The following is an 18,997-nucleotide window of genomic DNA, read 5'->3' as shown; positions in this document are numbered from 1 at the left end:
AAATAATGTTGTAGTGGATAGTGTTTGACACTTCTGTTTTAATAGTTTTGTAATAGATATTTGCATCATATGTTATAATTGACAGTTTCATTGTTTTAAGTGTTTTATTTTCAGTCGAACTGAAATTCGAGCTAACAACTTGTTTAATGTAGCCGACTGTAAAATGCATTGGCAAAAAGCAGGTGATTATCTTTGTGTAAAAGTTGATCGTTACACTAAAGTAAAGAAAGAAAAAGGAGAAGTAAAATACAGTGTGAGTATTAGTAATAATAATATTATGTTTATTTTTTCATTATATTCATTTCTAATTCTTCATTTGAATGAAACTATTTTGTACTATTTCCTTTAAAGAGGTTATATTCTTGAATCTCGTTGAAAGTTAGAAATCTTTGGTTTATAAACCACTTTGAAGTTGAAAACTTTATAAATGCTCTGGTTAGTTTTATTTCCTAAAGATTCATTCCTTAATAACTAATAATTCTAAACGTAAGTTATAAATTATTACAGTTCATTTATGATACAATCTTTTAGGAGCTTGTTCAGGAAATTCATTTTTGTGGCAAGTCATGACTGCCATAACTGTGGAAAAAAATATCTTCTAGATTTGTCAGTTTCTGTCTAGCCTTGTGTGGTGTGCTTTGCTTTTCATTTATTTTTTATACTGAATAAGCTTTTTTTTTTAGATTACCTTTTTTTGGGTGTTTTTATCTAACCAGTTAGATTACTAGGACTATGAGTTCCTGTGCCGTGATGAAAAAGGCAGTATAGAATAGGAAGTCTTCTGCTTTATTATTTCTTCGTGTTAATGATATGCTGCTATTTTTGTTTCCAGGGAATGTCATATAACTTTGAGATTTTCCACATGAGAGAGAGAAATATTCCTGTTGATAGTGTTGACATCAAAGAACCAATTCATGCTTTTGCATGGGAACCGGTTGGTTTTAAGTTTGCTATAATTCATGGAGATGCACCTAATATAAGTGTCTCATTTTTTGAAGTTAAAAGTACACCAATTATTCTAAGTAAGTTATTGGTATTATTTTTAACAAAAATCATTAGCTGAGAGGTATATGTTATTCTACATAATATCAACTTTAATAAAGGTTTTATTCAAATATCCTCCATAATGATGATAAATAAATTTTAATCAAGACGTATGTATATTAAGGTTGTAAAATGGCTTAATCTTTTCTGGTTTTGGAGGCAGTTAATGATATATTATAAAATCTTATTAATCAAGAATGATTGATTGATTATAATCATAATTATTGGAAATTGGAAATTGTGAATACTTTATATATATTCAATTGAAAATCGCATGTTTGTTAAGTAATTATGAAATTGATTTAATAAGAAAAAAATACTCAAAGTTTAATAAGATTGACAAATCGTAAAATGAATAATTTAACATCAGTTAGGTTTGTTTTCTAATTTACAGAAATAATAAATTGTTGTAAATAGGTCTTACCTTGTATTAGTTATAAAATATCCATCACCATAAAGAAACACATTACTAAGCAATGTTGCTTATATTAGATTTTTGAAATTAGAACTAAAATTTTGTTATTTTTAAATCCATCAGAACATGTGCAGGCATTTTAATTAATAGAATTTTGTGGGATTTCAATGAAACGCCCCAAATTACTACTTGGAGAAATCTCAATCTATACGTACAACAAAAAACTGATCACTTAATTCACTGGTGGGGCAGAGAAACCTGCTGATTATTATGGATGTGAGGGAGGTAATAGGGATTCCATTCCTAACTAGCTGTCAGTCTTCATGAAGTAATGGAATGCTAAGAGCATCACACTTTTGCTGTGCAAAAGTTTTTTTTATAAACAACGATCCTGTTGCCCTCATGCAGAGAAGATTAGATAATTTCAGTAGTCCTCCACAGTCTTGTGCCTGCTTGTAACATTCACATGAGTTGAAATTTTCAATAGGACAGCATCAAAAAGAAAACCATTGGGAAGGTCATTGAACATGTAAGGCAAGGCAAGGCAACTAGTATTCTGCGCGTTGACATTCCTCCACTCAAAACATTCCCAATCAAACTATTAGAAGAATTCTACAGACTGAATTTCCATCCCTAAAAACTGATGGTTGTGAAAAGAATTGATCTTTTATAATTAGAAGCATTACCACAACGATGTTGGAAATTATGCTGTCAACACTTAATTCTCATCAGTAACAAAGCCCTTTCCCACTTGTCAAATTGTGTTTGAGAACCTATTAGTTTGATACAATTCCAAGAAAAGTTACAAAAGTGTCCTTTTCACACACAACAGATCACAGTATGTTGTGCCAAATGTTGCTGTGATCTGCCCATTTTCTTTGAAGGATATGGGCAGATAATCTCACAGTGAATGTTTAACAGTACACTCCAATGTTACAGTATGTTACAGAAGATTGATAAACTGAGCTGAACTATGGTTCCAACAGAATGGGGGAAAACTACGTACGTATATGGTTAGGATTTCAGTGGAAGTGTTGAGGATGGATGTTAACAGAAAATTTCATTCCCTATACAGAAACAGCACCTGCCCATCCTGTTCAACCAACTGTTTAGTGTATTAACAAAATAAAAAGATGTTATTCAATTTTCACAAACATATTTAAAAATCACACCAGCTGTATTGGTACACAGTACCTTCCTCAGGTGTTAAACAGAAAACCTGAAAACAGCTTGTGGTTTTTTAAATCATTTTGTGAAAATGAAAAGTAACATATTTATTTTCTTTTGTTAATATTGATTTTCATCACTATTACCATATCATTTGGTGTATGGTTTTTTTTCTATGGGATTTAATATCCAAAATGTCTGCTGGTAAATCACATTCACTGCCTGAAACAAGACTTGTCTTGGATTACTTCCTACACAGTTAATTTTTCTATGTTGATTTCTGAACAGATTTTGTTGTTAGTTACTATTTTGTACAGTGTATGATTTATGGGAATGACATTTTTCAGACATAGTAGTGGTTATGAGTTAGAAGATAGGAATAAAGAGGTGGGAACATATAGAACAAACTTTCAAAATACTCTTCACTTTAATTTAAAAATGAATAATTTTGCTTTGGGATTAACTAATTAAATTAATTTAGATGCTTGTGGTGACAACCATATATCAGTTGTTGTGCTTCTTATAGTTAACTTTATTTCATGCTCAAACAATGCAGCCATTCATTACTTAGAGCGTGAGTATATAGGCTGTACACTGTAAGCAGAGTTACTAAGTAAAGGGTGGGCAGAGGAAACACATGCTTTTCACTACTGAAAAACTTTGGCTGTTTTAGTTATAGAAAAGTTTTACATTAAATAATATTTTTATTGCATTTTTGAAATCAACATACCTTAATTAGGTTTGGAAAATAATGTCAGGAAGATGACGTCCTTGTTGGACATAAATTCTGAGCCTCTCCTCAAAACTCTGCATGGCTTTCTCAAACATTTCATTTAACACAGCATCAATTTCTTGACTAATGCAAATTTTCAGCTCTGATTGTGTGTTGCTTGTTCACATACACTGTTTAATTTAAGGTAACCCCACAAAAAGAAATTACAAATCGATAGATCGGGAGAGCATGGGTGCCAAAGAACACCGCCGAATTGTGAAATGATATGTGGTTTGTTGAACCACTTCAATCAATGCTCTCGCCATGTGAACTGTGGCACCATCCTGTTGGAACCACATTTCTCTCATGTTCACCCGATGCCTTTTCACTTCTGGATGCAGGAAGTTGTTAAACATGTCAATGTAGCGTGCTGATGTCACTGTAGCTGCAATTCCCCTCTCTTCAAAAAGGTAAGGACCAACACTTCCTATTTTGGAGACACCGCACTACACTGTTACATTTGAAAAAATATACAGTGTACATTAACATAGCCATCCAGATGGAAATGGGCTTCATCACTCATCTTTATTAGGGTGTTTGCATTTTCTGTAAGAATGGCATTCATTATGCCACAAAAATTTTTGTGTTGCACAAAATCTCTTTCAGTTAGCTGCTGGACGATCATTATTTTGTACGAGTGAAATTTGAGATCACCATGTAAGATGTGATAAAGTGAATGATGTGACACACCCATCACTATAACTTGTCATCTAGCATTCTGGACTAGCAGAACTGGCCTTCTCGCTATACGTTTTCCAGAGTTCGGACTGAATGGGGAAGGCTAGGTGGATTTTTCTGTATCACAGATCCAGTACTTCTAAATGCCTCAACCTATCAGAGTATGGTGTTGCAATCTGGAACTGCACGTCAACATTTGACATGAAAATTTCAACAGAAAAGATATTGAACCATGACCACAAAATCATTGTTTCTAAAAATCTGCGTGACAGCAAGCACACTATGTTCTATGCTCCAATGCTCATAGCGACTGAAACTGTCTATAGTCTGAGCTATCCACCAGAGCTCGCTGAAGGTCAATACCCCCCACTTATCACTGAGTACTAGTAGTTTAAAAAGCATGCATTTCCTCTGCACCCCCCCTGTATAAAGAATAATTTTTACCCCCTTCACCAGCTATCTTCTTTTAAAATTTGAATTTAACCTTAAAAAAACCATAATCTTTATAATAATTTATCTTTTATCAGTTTGTATTTGAATTCTCTTTTCTTTATGCTCTTAAAGTGGGATTGTCTATGTTTAATTTGCTTAAAAATGGTTACATCACCATGCACATTAACTAGTTTGTAATGATAGCAAATAAATTCTAGGGGTTTTTTTTTTGAGAAGCCGGCCTCCATGGCATGAGTGGTTGTGACTCGGCCATTCAGCTGGAAGTCATGGGTTCAAATCCCGGTCAGGCATGGCATTTTCACACGCTACAAAGTTTTCATTTCATTATCTGAAGCAGTACCTAATGGTAGTCCCAGAGGCTTAAATTTTTTTTTAGGAGGGGATTCATTTTAATCTGTTAACTTTCAATACTAAAGCATTTTGTTTTACATTTTCTGTAGTGAAATTTCATTTTTAACATCCTTTAATCTTTTTGAAATCATCCAAGTTGTTCCTTATGTATTTGAATTTTCATTGGAACAAAAATTCAGAATTTGCAATGTTTTGTCTTGAATAAAGATTAATTACATTGTCTTATAAGAGTGTTTATTATTAGCAGATTTTATAAAATACGATGTCTGCCAATAAATAAATGAGACTAGTTTTTTGGCAGCCAAAGTGGCAACACTGTAAAGTTACTAGTAAACATATGGTTATACGAACAGCTGATTTATATTAGGTATTAATATTTTTAGTTTATTGTTGCCACGTGAGATGTAAACAAATTATTCGTGAAACTAGTTTTTGGTTGTGCCTTACAAAAATGAGTGATAATAATTATGAGCACATTGTGCAATCAACTTTTCTGTTAAACTGTGAGAATGCTACTGAAACTTTTTCAAAATTGAAAAGGTAATATGGAGATGACGGTCTTGTCACGAGCCCAAGTTTTGAGATTGTTTAAAGCATTTTCAGATGGCTGGGAATCAGTTGTGGACAATCTACGCTCTGAACGTCAAAAAGTGATGAAAATGTTGAGCAAATCAGAGACTTGATGCAGTACGACCTACGATTAACTGTCAGAATGATTGCAGAACAATTGAATTTGAACTGTACCACAGTCCATCAAATTTTGACAAATTGGACATGAAAAAAGGTTTTTTGCAAAATTGGTCCCAAAAAACCTCACTATTGAACAGAAAAACAACAGTGTTGAAGTGTGCCACAATCTTCTAGGGCAAATTGAAACTGATCCTGATTTTTTTTAAATGTTTTTACTGGTGATGAATCTTGAATATTTGAGTATGACCCAGAAACAAAATGCCAGAGCAAGGAGTGGCACTTCAAACTCACATGTCCCACAGAAGCAAAAATAAGCAAATCAAAACCATGCTAATTTGTTTCTTTGATAGTAATGGCATTGTCCATAAGGAGTTTTTGCCTACAGGACAGATTGTAAATATATTTACCGAGAAATTCTTGAAAGCTGCAGAAAAGAGTTGCCTGTGTGAGACCAGCCATCAAAGACAACTGCATCATGACAATGCACCTTGTCACATTGCACTCTCAGTTGAGTTTTTGGCAAAGAAAAACATTTCTGTAGTTAGTTCCTCAACCTGACGTTGAGTCCCTGCAACTTTTTCCTGTTCTGATTTTAAAAAACCACCTCAATGGATACCGTTTTGAAACAAGGTAACCGGCCATCTGAAGGATATTCCAGTTTCAGAGTTCCAACATTGCTATGAAGAGTGGGAAAACCATTTGAAGCGTTGTGTGGCTTCCCAAGGGAACTGGTTTCGAAGGTGATAAGAGTCCATGTATAATTGGATTGTAAGTAAAACATTTTTCAGAACCAGTCTCATTACTTTATTTACAGACCTCGTACACAACATTGGAATAAACAAGACTAGTTTTTAGTTAAGTTTGATATGTGAAATGAGAATGCAGTCTAAGCAATTTATAATCAAACTTCAGTATAAAAATGTTAGTTTGAGAGTTTTTAATAAAACCTAACGTCCTTCTCTTTTGTTTTCATAATATTCATCTGATTGCATAAAGAATATGTCATTTTTTAAATTTTCTATTTAAAAAGTATATATTGTTTTAATGAGGATTTATAACTTAATAATTTAATGATTCAAGTAATTAAAATTTTGATGAATTTTTATTTTAAGAAAGGGTACTGAAATTTGGCTTAGTAATGATGCTTGGTTTACAGTTTTTTCTCAAGTCTTGGGTATCTTTTTTCATTAGGCTATCCCAGTGCTGAAATAAAGTCAAGATTACTAAAGTTAATTGATGTCAAGGGTGTGCAAATTCACTTGTCATAAATTTTCCTTCAGTTTACTGAACCTCACCAGATCTTTATTAAAGAGCAGCTAATTGGCAGCATTGCTACTCATATACCTGATAAGAATTTTCACCATTATGTTGTCCTTTTTTTACCTCCAAATATTACTCAAGAATATTGCTAGTAACAGGCAGTCCAGTTTAAGTTTACTATGAGATGCTCTTTATTGACAATTCTTGTTACAATTGATATCATTTCTTACCACAAGAGACTGTATTAACATAAGGTAGTATTTTTAAAAAATTACCAATGAAAGTGTAAATAGATTTAGTAAATTAAATTAACTTTTTTATAAATTTACTAATATACTATAAAATTATTTGACATTTCTTTTACAGAGAAATTTGAGAAAAGATCTTGCAATACATTATTCTGGTCACCAGCTGGACAATTCATCGTTTTAGCTGATTTAAGATCAAATAGTATATTAGAGTTTGTTGATACTAATGACTTCACAGTAATGCATGTAGCTGACCATTATTCTGTGAGTGATGTGGAGTGGGACCCCACAGGTCGTTATGTTGTTACTGCTGTTTCCTTTTGGAAAACTAAGGTAAATATAAATAGAGTGATTTGTATCACCCTCATAATACACTCCTTTTAGAAGTTGTATTATTTTTTATTATTATAAAAGGCGTTCTAAGTTTTATTGATAATCATGAAATATAAGCAAAAAACAAATTTTTCCACCCTCACCATTCCATAAAGAAACTTCTCCGCTTTTGATAGCACTAAAATATTTCAAATATAAAATAAATTTATTTATTTCTAAATAAAAGATAACAGAAGGAAATGATTCATAAGTTTTGAATAACTTACAATCTTCATAGTCCACTCTATCTACAGTTGGTAGGTATACTTTTCATCTAGTTCACCTAAATCTCTTTCTTTTATATACTGGAAAAAATTACACCTCGCTTACTCATGGTTAATGTTGAAACAAGTGCATTGTTGTATGAATTCAATTTTTTAATTCATTTAAGGGAATTATACATACCCAATCAGGCAAAAAAGAAGAAAATTTAACTGTCCTCTTAAATTGTGTCTTACCTCATTGTTTCTCTATATGTAGATCTTTGTTTCTCATCATTCTCCATTCCTTATCCTTAGCCCTTCTTTCTCATTTTGAGTTGTTTGGGTGTAGATTACTCCAGTTGTAAAAACTAATGTAATAAACAAATGAAAAATAAATCAAAAATATTTTTATGAAAGTCTGGTAGATGAAAGATGAGTATTCCATTTATTAAAGCTACTTATCTCGTAATGTCTTATCCATTTATAATTTTATTTCTGTGTTTATACCTCATTTGACATTTTTGAGACTGTTTATCGTTCAGACTACAGCTTATATAGGTTAAAAGGTAATAAATCAATTCATCTCGTCTCTCAGTAAGTATTGTTTTTGCATCTTTGCATTTCATAAAGAAAATGGTGGGTTTAAATCCTGATCAGGCTTGGCATTATTCATATGCTACAATTAGTAACTGCATAAGCCTGTAGTTGAAGTAAATAAATTTATAGTAATGAAACTAATAAAAGCGGCTCCCCTTTTGTATAACTCATAAGGATACTCATAAGGCCCCCTGCCTTCTACTTCTTTTCATTACACTAAGTTTGCAGCACAAGCTCAGCTAAAAAAAGAAATTTCTCTTAATGTGTAAATTTTTATAGGTGGATAATGGATATTGGATATGGACTTTCCAAGGGAAAATACTGAAACGAAATAATGTTGATGATTTTTGCCAACTTCTGTGGCGACCTCGACCGCCTACACTGCTGTCTGCTGAACAGCAGAAGGAAATAAAAAAGAATCTAAAGAAGTATAGTGCTCAATTTGAGAGCAAGGATCGCCTACGTCAGACTAAAGCATCTAAGGTATAGTTATTTATGTTAACCCTTTTTTTTTTGTTAAAACTTTTCTTTCTTTATTATACAAGGGCTGTCAAAAAAGTAACTTGCATAAGCTGTTGTTTGTGAAGGGGTTGAAGTAGCGGCTCCATCTTGGTAGTTGTTACTAGCCTGACTCGTGAAGCTGTTCTAGGTAAAGGAGGTTATGGGTGCAGTTAGGTAGTGGTGTATCAATGGCCACTCAACTGTTCATAATGAAAAACAATGTGGCCAGCCTATAGTTGTCTGATGAACTGGTAATGAAAGTAGATGAAAAAGTTTGACATTTTACCATTAAAATTTCACAAAAATTTGGGATACTGTAAGTTTTGTGCTCGAACACAAATAGCAGCGTATGGTATCTGCGTAGACTTTTCAGTCATCTTGTATACAGCCCAGATCTAGCACTGAGCAATTACTTTTTGTTTCCTCACATGTGTAAGACTGCCTGGCAAATAAGCATTTTAATGATGAAGCTGAAAAAACCAGGAGGCAGAATTTTTCTATAAGTATCCTAAACTTCATCCACAGGTATGGCAGGTTGTGTCTCAATTTATTTCACATTGCATGTAATAAATTTGTTTTCAACAGCTATTTGTTTTTTTTTAATACCAAAACATAAGTTACTTCCTGGACAGCCCTCGTACTATGATATGTTTACATTTTTGATATGGGCAATGAGGACGGACTCTGCTTATGTAATATACTTCATTGCTAATATATAATCTTGATTTGTTAGTCATTTAAATACAAGAGGTAAGAGATTATTTCGGTAAACAAATGTATTGGCAAGAAAGTTGTCTAGCACTAAAAGGATTGGATTTTATTGACATTACATCTTAAAATTTTAATGATTAGTGTATAAAATGAAATGTAGAAAAAGAAAGTACTTACAGTTTAAATATGTTCTCTCCTTTATGTACTATTGAATAGATTGAGGCACTGCTACTGAATAAGTTCTTGATTAAGTTCTTCACAGAGTGTACAATTTTTTTCATAGGAAAATTATTTCAGTCAGTAGTGTTTTTAATTAATAAAAATATAGAAATTGTAAAAAAATTTAGGGAAATAAGTCCAAAAACTGTTAACTGAACATTAACTATAGCGTAGTATAATTTTTAAGCAACTGTTTTCCATCTTTGTTTACCAATTTATTAATTAACACCTGTGGACTTTAAAATCTACTCTGAAGATTTGTTTTATCAACACAAAAGAGTTTTTTTATCACTACAAGCTGTGCATGAAATGATGGATTAACAATAGTAAGTAATATTTCAAAGTAGATTGATCGTATTCAATTTCAGGTACTGAAATTTGTGGTAGTTTTTTTTTTAATAGTTTTTCTCAATTTTTAAATACACCTTGTTATTAATTTTTACAAATGCAATATTTGTTTTTAATTTATACACTTACAATATTGTTTACAGGAATTGATTGAAAAACGTTGCAATTTGATGAAAAAATTTGAAGAATTTAGGAAAAGAGCAATTGAAACATGGCAAGCTCAGAAACCTCGCAGATTGGAATTAAGAAGCAGTAAGTACAAATATTATACAGTATAATTTTTACTGAGTTTATATAAACTTGGTATTTATATATCAAAGGTTGTGATCAACCTAATAATGAGCCTCCTGGATTTTTATGTTCTTTTGTTGAGGTCTCTGAATCGAAGATACTAGGGTTTAGATTTTGAGCATAGGAGATCCCATAACTACTAAAACGTGTTAAGGTGGTAGATGACACAACTCCATGATAACTATTCAAGGAAAAACAAACAAAGGCAAGTGTGATTGACCCTCTATAAACTCTCCCATCTGGTAAAACAAGTTTAACTGTCTTGCTCAGAACTCCCAGATACATAAGAACTGTTACACAATCATCTAGATGTACCTCATTGGTGTACATTATCATCTAATTTGCTTTTTAACAATTCAGTCTACAGCCATGACAACTTTTGTATTGGAGATTCCACTAAAATTGTCTGTTAAAAATTTAAAAATCTTCTAAGATAAATTTAGAATTTATCTAACAAATGTGTCGTAAGTTCTTCTACATCATCCTTTAAACAAGCTTTGATAAAATTAACTGACCTATGTGCTGATGGAGTTTGTTTGATGCTTTGTTTTCATAGCAAAACTTATCTACATATATATATGTAAAGGATGATGTAGAAGAACTTACGACACATTTGTTAGATAAATTCTAAATTTATCTTAGAAGATTTTTAAATTTTTAACAGACAATTTTAGTGGAATCTCCAATACAAAAGTTGTCATGGCTGTAGACTGAATTGTTAAAAAGCAAATTAGATGATAATGTACACCAATGAGGTACATCTAGATGATTGTGTAACAGTTCTTATGTATCTGGGAGTTCTGAGCAAGACAGTTAAACTTGTTTTACCAGATGGGAGAGTTTATAGAGGGTCAATCACACTTGCCTTTGTTTGTTTTTCCTTGAATAGTTATCATGGAGTTGTGTCATCTACCACCTTAACACGTTTTAGTAGTTATATATATATATATATATATGTAGATATCAAATAACGAAATAACCATCAAACACAGTAACAGAACCTAAAAAACTAATACTAAAAGTCGACTTTTGCAGGATCCTGCATCATCAGTTTGCACAAAAATAAATAAATCTAAAAATTTAGAAAACAAACCCAGTGAACAACACAACTCTATATCCTTATCCGGATATTGAGTTTTGTTCAAGTTTTGTGGTTATTGGAGTTTATGGTTTTTTAGATTTTATTTGTTTTTGTTTGATACTGTTTGAATTTTGTATACTGTTTATGCGGGATCTCACAAAAGTCAACTTTTGATATTAATTTTTTATTTTCTGTTACTGTGTTTGGTGGTTATTTGGCACAATGCTCTGTATGTTGAATTATTTAAATTTTCATAGTTTTATACACATACACAATTGTGTTCTGGTCAAAAAGTTATGAGAATTTTTTGATTGTGTATACTGTATCTTGTCAATTGAGTTGATTTTTTTTTTTTCTATTTATTGGTAGTACTGTCGGTGTCATATGTGTTAATTTTCAGTTAACTGCAATGCTTAGTTTTGTTTGATGAGTAAAAAAACAAGACACTTTATTATATGTGGCAGAATGTTGGATTAGAGAATTTGTCAGAAATTTTGCTTTAAAAAGGCAATTAAGTTCAGTGAAGTGTTTAAAATGTTAAAGAAGGCCTGGCAACGATGTTGTGTCATGACCATGAGTTTATGAATAGTATACTAGCACATAAATCATTGATGAAAATGTCAAAAAAAGTTAAAGAGATTATGCTTGCTAATCGCAGAATCACCGTAGATAGTTTACCCAAAAAATGGAATTTCACTTGGCTTATGCAAGATGATTTTTATTGATGTTTTGAATGTAAAGGGTGATAGTCAAATTTGCTACAAAATTGCTAAATTTTCAACAAAAAAGTATCACCTAACCATCATGGAGCAAATGCTTAGTGACGTCCCAGATTTGCTCAAATATGCCATAACTGGTTATGAAATAAGGGTGTACGTCTATGACATTGAGCTCAATGTTGTACTGTGCTCTTCAAATAACTTCCACTAAGGAATCACTGGAAGATAACTTCCAGTGAGACTGATAACTTCCAATGGAAGTTGTCTGAGGAGCAAAGGCCAAAAAGGTAGATATCAAGTCCAGTCAAATGTGAAGGTCCTACAAACTGTTTTCTTTTGACTACAATGCAATTGTTCATTACAGACCTACTGCAAGGTCATACAGTCAACAAGTTGTACTTGGTAGAAGTTTATTCAATTTTCTTTAAGCACTACGGAGAAAACAACCTGACTTTAGAGAGAACACTTGTGGATTTCGTATCACAACAATGCACTAGCGCATAGTGCTTTACTTTTCCAACATTTATTGAGGAAACAACACAATTTTGATGCTACAACCACCCTTTTCTTCGGACATGGCTTCCTGTGACTTTCTAATTTTCCAAACTTAAAAGGATATTCAAGGAACAACTTTTTTTCAATAATAGTTGAGATATGTGAAATCGCAATCCAAGCTCAATACGATATCCAAAGAAGCATTTCACCAGTGATTTTTAAACTGGAAGCTACATTGGCATAAGTGTATAATATCATAGCAGGACTTCTTTTAAGGATAAAGAGTAAACATTGTAGATTCAATAAATACTTTCAGAGAAAATAAAAAATTCTCATTACTTTGTTGTAATCAAAGCTCGTATTCAGTACACACACACATACACACATATACATATATACACATATACAGAGATCCAGAAAGTCTGAAAATGGCTTAATTATAGAAAAACGGGTGCGACTACATTACCAAAGTAAATTCAGTTTATTACTGAATCAAAGAAATTACTCTTGGATCCGCCATATTGAATTGAACTTTATTTTTTAAATGGCATGTTATCCATCATAAAAACCTGCATCCATAGCTTAATCTGTGTTAGATATTGACCATTAAAGTGTTCAGATCAGGGTAAAATGGCCATCCCCAATCGCCATTCAAGATAAATATTTTTGGTAAAAAGGGGAATAATTACACATCATCTAACATTGCAATTTTAAACTGGAAATTATTCTACAAACCATTTTCAAAAATGTCTTCTCGTTACTTAATTATATTGAAATTTATTTCAATATAAGTATTGAATAATGTATTCATTGTAATTATTATTGAATTTTATTTCAATATAATTGAATATTGATATTTGATAAAATTCTGACAAGTTTAGATAATAACAAGATACGTATGTAATTTATATAAAATTAATGAAAGAATTTATCATAATTTTGATTACACAATAGTTTTTTCTAAAATTAAACTCAAAAATTTTACGTTGTTTCATTGGCAACAGCTTCATTGTGCAAATTATTTTTACAATTTCTTTCATTTTGAATAGGTGATTGGCATATGTAATTTCTGTGAAATCTGTTTCCTCATTGAATTAATTATTTATCAGTTTTGTCTAGTTTTCTGATTTGCGTTTCTTTGAATTTTACTTTATTTTCATTAACTTAATGAAACTGCGAATATGAAGGATAACTCTTCTAATGTAGCATGGATATGGCAATCGAGTAGTTCGTATGACAAAATAAGAAATTTATTTAATGACTTTTTTTTTGATCATGTGCTAATTGCAAAATCAACCGTGTACAAAACTGCGAAAATTCAAGGAATGTGGAATTATAAAGAATCATTGCAAATCTGACAAGACCTAAATTCACTTCATGAAGATGTAAAACTAACAGTGTATGTTAGTAAACTAACTTCACAAAACTAACATTTGTATGTTAAATTTTGTGAAATTATGATGAACAGGATTATTAAGAACCAAACTTGATAACAGATGTCTTTTCAGACAAGGCTACTTTTGTGTTTAATGGTAATGTTAGTAGACATAATTGCCGTTGTTGGAGTGTTGAAAATCCACACTGGTGGTTACAAGAAGTACACACCTAGCAAAGATTGTTTGGGCTGGCATTGTACTGGATACATTAATTGGGCAATTTGTAATTGAAGAAATTTGACAGGCGAATTATATGAAGGTACGCTTCTAAACAGAATTTTTACAGTTCATGTTTTCAGCAAAATGGAGCTCCTGCCCATTATTATCTCCAACTTCGCACTTTCTTGAATTATATTTTCCCAGTAAGATTGACTGGTAGGTGAAAAGACAAATTGAATGGCCTCTACAGTCACCAGATTTAAGTCCATTAGACTACTTCTGGGAATATTTAAAAGATAAAGTTTATAAAACTAATTCGAAGAATCTGAAAGAACTAAGAAGGCGAATTCTAATTGAAGCTGTGAAATCTCAAGGGAATCAATTCAGAATGCTGTACATAATTTTTATACGTGTACAGGATTTTTTTAACAACTAGGAGGAGGCTACTTTGAACATCTATTGTGATTTTAATTACACATTCTGTATGTTTTTAATATGTTACTAATTCTCTTGAAAAAAAGACTTGAATAATTATAAAAAAATAAATTTTGAATAATTATGCAACGAGAATAGATTTTTAAAAACAGTTTACAGAATCGTTTTCCAGCGTGAAATTGCAATGTTACATGATGTGTAATTTATTCCCCTTTCTACTGAAAATATTTATCTTGAATGGAGTTTGGGGACACAGGTGTTTTACCCCAATCTAGACACTTTAATGGTCAGTATCTAAAACAGATGAAGCTACAGATGCTGGGTTTAAAAGTTTTTTCCATTCAAATTTACATTTGAAATCATGTAATATGACCATCATGCCATTTAAAAAAAAACTGCATTCGATATGATGGATCCAAGATTGCCAACAATTTCATTCACAACTGAGTTTAATTAGTAATCAACTACATTAATTCTGGTATTGTAGTCTGTGGGTGTGTTGACATATTCAATTAAGCCATTTTCACAATTTATATACATATATATAAAAAATTCTATTTAATAAATCACATAGTAGAGATTATTTAGATAAGATAATTTTTAATGAAGTATTTTGGCAGGATCCCACATCTTCAGTCATGAAATAATTCTGTTATTACATAATTAAAAATAATGAAATTATGAGAATTGCATATTAATTTACATGAGTTATGCTATCTGTGATTTTGTTTTCGTAATAAAAAATAATAAATCTTAAAATAATATAAATCTTATATTTTAAATGAATCAATAAAGTGAAAACTTAGTACTTTTATCTAAACATAACTTAAATTTTACATGACCTTGGCTAGTGTGATCATAGTCAGTCAATATATTTCCAATGATGATCTATGGGGCTAATTTATTGAACATGGTTCTAACCATCAGCATATTTACCTTATTTCTTGCTCGTCACTTTCCAGGGAGCTACTTAAAATTAATAAGTGATCAGTTTACTTTAGGATTTAAAAACTGGCTTAAATTTATTTCTGATGAATGATTATTACCATAACTTGTTTCTTTTTGTTTTTTTATCATATAGTGTCAAATGAGGACCCATTTGACAAACTGATAATTACAAAGATAATGACTAAATATCAACTGTTATAATTTTGAAATTTGAAAAGATTAAACATTGTATTTACAATGTTATTGTAGATTGGGTGAATGTTTTGATCAACAAGTATCATTAATTAATTTATCTGAGTCTGTTTTCCTGTAAAATTTTTAACAAAATGCACTAATTTTTTTTTTGCAATTGTTCAGTTTCTGGAGAGCATGAACTTCCAGAAAACCAGAGCAGCTCCAGAATGACAGTATAAGTATACACAGTACTTGTGTATTGTGCATACCAGGGAATAATACGATTTTTTCACATAATGTTTATTTCAATTGTTAATTAAATATTCTGTATCTTGATTCTTATGGAATTGATGTTTTCTTTTTATATTTCTGCAATTCTTTACCCTGTGGTCATTATGTAAACTACAGTTTCTCCTTTTTTTAGTTCATAATTTTTATATTGTTTGTATGTTTTGTTCTTTTAATTTTTATTTGTTGCTTTTTTTCCCAGATATTGATACAGATGAACTCGATTCTGAAGCCAATAATGCTGAAGAGGAAATAGTAGAATTCTTAATTAAAGAGGAAATTTCAATTGTCGATTAGAAGTATTGAGAGACTTTTCTGCTGGCAATCTCGGATTACCAGTAAAGTTTTACTGTTAACATACATTTAAAGGATAAAAAAAATAAAGCTGACTTGGTAACCTCATGCAATAGAGGTGGAACTTTTGCCTATATTTGCAGACAAATGTGTCTACTCTACTTATTATTATTGCCGTCATCAGTAAGAGTAATAAAGGGTGTGGATTTACTTATGGACTATATTACTAATATTATATTTAAAATATTTATGTATTTTTATTTTAATTTGTTTAATTATTATTATTACTATAATATTTGTTATTGGCATCACTGCTTTTGGTTATGTAAGCAGAGATGTTTTATTAAATACAATGTTTATCGCTTTTATCATGTTCCGTATAGAATACGCTGTAGAAAAAAATATTACAAATATTTCATACTTGAATTACTGTCAATGATTTCTTTTTTATTAAATCCCATTTTTATCATTGTGTATTTTTTATTATTGTTTTTAATTTTGTAGTTGGTGGAGATAATCTCTCATTGATATACAATTTGGATGAGATTTGGTTTGTTATGAAATCTCCATTTCAGTTGATTGTTGTGGAATGCTTCATACTTGAACACCTATCTTGAGGATTTAATTGTTCAACCGTATTTCTTTTCCCCCAGTCCCTGTAGAAAGTAGTGTAGGATACTCAAATCCAATAGTCAAATAGCATTGTAAAGAACCCTTGGAATTATCTGATATTTAAAGACACCGCCAAGGAATGTCTGTCCTGCAGGTGCTAATGGTGTGGCACCTTCTGTTTTGGATCTATGCACAATTGATTACCTCTATAAATCAATCGATAAAATTGATTACGGGTTTAAATAAAAACAGGACTGAATCTCCAAAGAAGATAAGGCCCTCAATATGACTCCATAATGTCAAGCTCTTATTCCTTCTTTAGATTACTGTATACACATCTTCAAGATTTTATAGTAAATATAAAACAAACAGAAAAATTGGTTTTGTGGAGAATATCAATGATTGGTATTATTTGTTAATACTAACACTGCACAGTTGAGTCGCATGAAGAGCGTTCACTGTCAAAAGAGCATTTGTTAGCTTGTATGTGGGTCCACACACTGGTAAAACATGTAGAACATTATGAATGATTTCTTTGTGTTTTGGGAAATCGTCTTTATCATGGCAAACGTTATTGACATGGGAGAAGAAAGCTTTTGCAACAGGAATTGTTCTTGATGTGCCACATGGTAGGAAGCTGAGACATCTGCTGCTATGGGGAAGCATTGGTCAACAATCACTGATGAAATAAACGCGCAAATGTTTTGCAGGGTTAGGCATTGTGAGATCATTTGCGGAAGGACTTGAAATGGATGCCACAGTTCATGAGTTTAGTGAGAATAACCTTGATCAACATGTATATTATGTCAGTTATTGCTTGTAACACTTTCCAAGAGCAAACAATAAAAAAACATCATGTTGTCAGATGAGTGTGCAATTTATCGAAGCTCTCATAACTGAAATTTTTTCTGGGCGAAAAACAATTCTCACTTTTGAGGAAATCGAACACCATCCACCTTATGATATGATTTGGGCTGGGATGACAGCTGAACATCTCCTTTGCCCTTATTTTTTCAAATGGCAAGTTATCTAAGAATGATCAATTAGTGGTTGCTTTCAGAATTAACGGCAAAAGGGATTGTTGACATCATAAGTTTCAGCAAGACTGCTTTAATGCATTTTGCTTTGAATATCCACAGACACCTCAATCAAATTTTTCTAAATCACTAGATTAAACATTGATCAGAATAGTTACCAGCTCCATTGCGCTGACCTCCCCACACCTGACAGTGCACTCTGGGGTTTTATAAAAGAATAAATCTGAGAACACAAGTCAACAATGAGCAGCTCCAAGAGGTTGTTCAATCAGCATTTGAAATGATCCCTGATATGTTGTTGCAGAACAACTAGACATGGAGGTGCATACAGCTGTACTTTGAATATGGTAGAACCTACGCACACATTTTAGATCCATAGAAGGTAAGCTGCATCTAACCTAATAACTTCATAACTAGAGTAAACCACCTTAGACTAGACTTATCCACCCCATTTTTTGTAACATTAATGCAATATTTCCATTGTTTGAGTTTGTAAAATACATTTCTGTTAGCCAGACTAAACATTAATATATTATTTACTTATTACATTATTCAACCTATGAAAACTGCAGGAAAAAATTTTCTTTAGTAACTTTTATTTATTTAGAAAGCTCTCAAAATATTTGGCTGAAAATCTTAAAATAATTGTAATATTTTATAAATATTTAATAAAAATTTGTCCAGTTACTTGATTTATGAACTTTATCCTAATTTAAATAAACAAATTACAGTTAGATTTAAGCCATAAATTGTGAAATAATATAAATGATATGTTGAAATAATACATTAATATAAATTGTTGCTCATGGTCTTAAAATTAAGACCCCAATCAGGATTGATCAGAAGTTGAATTCCAGGCCTTCTTCACAATGTATGGACATGCTTCTTGAATTGCAACTTCTCATCCAGAAACACTTAGAGGTTCTTCTGAGCCTGAACGTATTTAATATTTTGACCTGCTCTCGAAACACAGGCTAGCTGACAAAAGCCAAATGGCCC

At 31.5% G+C, this 18,997-nt stretch overlaps 1 protein-coding gene across 1 annotated transcript in view; it reads left to right on the top strand.

The window, feature by feature from the left end:
* Positions 1-16,775, top strand: part of eIF3b (eukaryotic translation initiation factor 3 subunit b) — a 121,872-nt gene extending 105,097 nt beyond the window's left edge. The window contains exons 9-14 of the mRNA XM_075375634.1: positions 115-253; positions 833-1,022; positions 7,197-7,411; positions 8,530-8,733; positions 10,173-10,281; positions 16,258-16,775. Of these exons, the coding sequence (XP_075231749.1) occupies positions 115-253; positions 833-1,022; positions 7,197-7,411; positions 8,530-8,733; positions 10,173-10,281; positions 16,258-16,352 (952 nt within the window). The 3' untranslated portion in view covers positions 16,353-16,775. The remainder of the gene's footprint in view (positions 1-114; positions 254-832; positions 1,023-7,196; positions 7,412-8,529; positions 8,734-10,172; positions 10,282-16,257) is intronic.
* Positions 16,776-18,997: the final 2,222 nt, after the last annotated feature.

The sequence above is a fragment of the Lycorma delicatula genome, chromosome 9 (genome assembly GCF_047948215.1).
Source record: "Lycorma delicatula isolate Av1 chromosome 9, ASM4794821v1, whole genome shotgun sequence".
NCBI lineage: Eukaryota > Metazoa > Arthropoda > Insecta > Hemiptera > Fulgoridae > Lycorma > Lycorma delicatula.
Note: the sequence above shows the minus strand (reverse complement) of the source record. Positions and strands in the feature narration are given on the sequence as shown.